Genomic DNA, 1393 nt, shown 5'->3' on the forward strand with positions numbered 1-1393 from the left:
TATATATATATATATATATATATATATATGTATATATATGTATATATATATGTGTGTATGTGTGTGTGTGTGTATATATATACATATATATGCGAATGTATAAAAAAACAAAACAAATAAAAATAAATACTGACCACACGTTAGGATGAGATCTCTGTCCAGTTTGTCTGTAATATACATGCCGTCGAGGGCTTCGCGATCAATGTGTCGAAGATCCGCCTCGGAATCGAACCCTTTCGTTCGGAAGATGTCGTAGTAATGTAAAAGTCCCAGCTGTTCCAGGAAAGTTTTGACCCCACAAGGGATCATTCGATAGCTATCGTCTTTCATATTCGATGATATCAGGTACGATCTAATGTATATTTATAATGTATATAAATATATATGTATATATGTATATGTATATGTATATATAATGCACGTATGAAACTTATAAATAAGAATATATAAATATATGTTTTGGTATATATATATATATATATTGTTGTGTATATATGCGTGTGTGTTAATATATCTATATATATAGTTTGTAAGTCTTTGAACAAATGCCGGATATAAAAAGAAAAATCACAAGTTTTGTTCCAGATGTCAGTTGAAATTATAGATGATCCCCAAGTTCTTCGCTTCTAAAGAAATGCGTCTTTTTCTCAGAGAGTCAAGTATTTTGTAATGAAAAGTGAAAATTGAATCTCTTAGCAATGAAAGAAATCAAACCATTCCGATGTATTTTCCATACCTGTCGAAGAAACAATGATCAACAAGTGTGCTTTCACCTCACCTTTCAAATTATCTATGTACCTATTTATATTTGTTTCTTGTTTTTATCAATAAATTTCGGCACCTATTTTGTATGTTTTGACAAGTTCGAAACTGCTTACAGGTGAAGGAGAAGAAGGAGAAGGAGAAGAAGGCGAAAGCTAGAAAAGGCTTGAGAAGAAGAAGAAGAAGAAAGAGAAGAAAAGGTAGAAAGAAGTGTGGTGATTATTCTAAGTGTACCTGACGTTAACGATTAGATAAGCTTGTAAAAATAATAATGAATAATAATGAATGCTGGATGTTTTGCTAGGTGATAGAGAATATATTAATAATAATAATAAGAATAATATCAAGTAAATAGGATCAGGCCTTAACAGGCTTTCATACAGCGATCGTCTTGTGTGCAGCCCCTCAGAAAGTAATCAGGTCCATGCGCGGTGTGATAGGCTAGCTGTGTGCTGAAGACAACGCTGTTCTCACCTGTTCGTTTACCTTGTTGTCAAAGTAACAAGCCGACAATAAACAACACACGTGTTAGGGAGCAGGCCTGCGCTTGTTGAACGTTTTTTAAGGCGTTTTTCCGACTGTGGTTACCCTTTATAGCAGGGGCTGACGGGTGTGGGAGTGCGGTTGGGGG

At 34.3% G+C, this 1393-nt stretch overlaps 1 protein-coding gene across 1 annotated transcript in view; it reads right to left on the reverse strand.

Moving 5' to 3' along the window:
• LOC128250351 (probable E3 ubiquitin-protein ligase bre1) overlaps positions 1–1244 on the reverse strand; it is a 43945-nt gene extending 42701 nt beyond the window's left edge. The window contains exon 1 of the mRNA XM_052975197.1: positions 135–1244. Coding sequence (XP_052831157.1) covers positions 135–330 — 196 coding nt within the window. The 5' untranslated portion in view covers positions 331–1244. The remainder of the gene's footprint in view (positions 1–134) is intronic.
• Between the last annotated feature and the right edge of the window lie 149 nt (positions 1245–1393).

Source organism: Octopus bimaculoides, chromosome 20, assembly GCF_001194135.2.
Source record: "Octopus bimaculoides isolate UCB-OBI-ISO-001 chromosome 20, ASM119413v2, whole genome shotgun sequence".
Classification (NCBI taxonomy): Eukaryota; Metazoa; Mollusca; class Cephalopoda; order Octopoda; family Octopodidae; genus Octopus; species Octopus bimaculoides.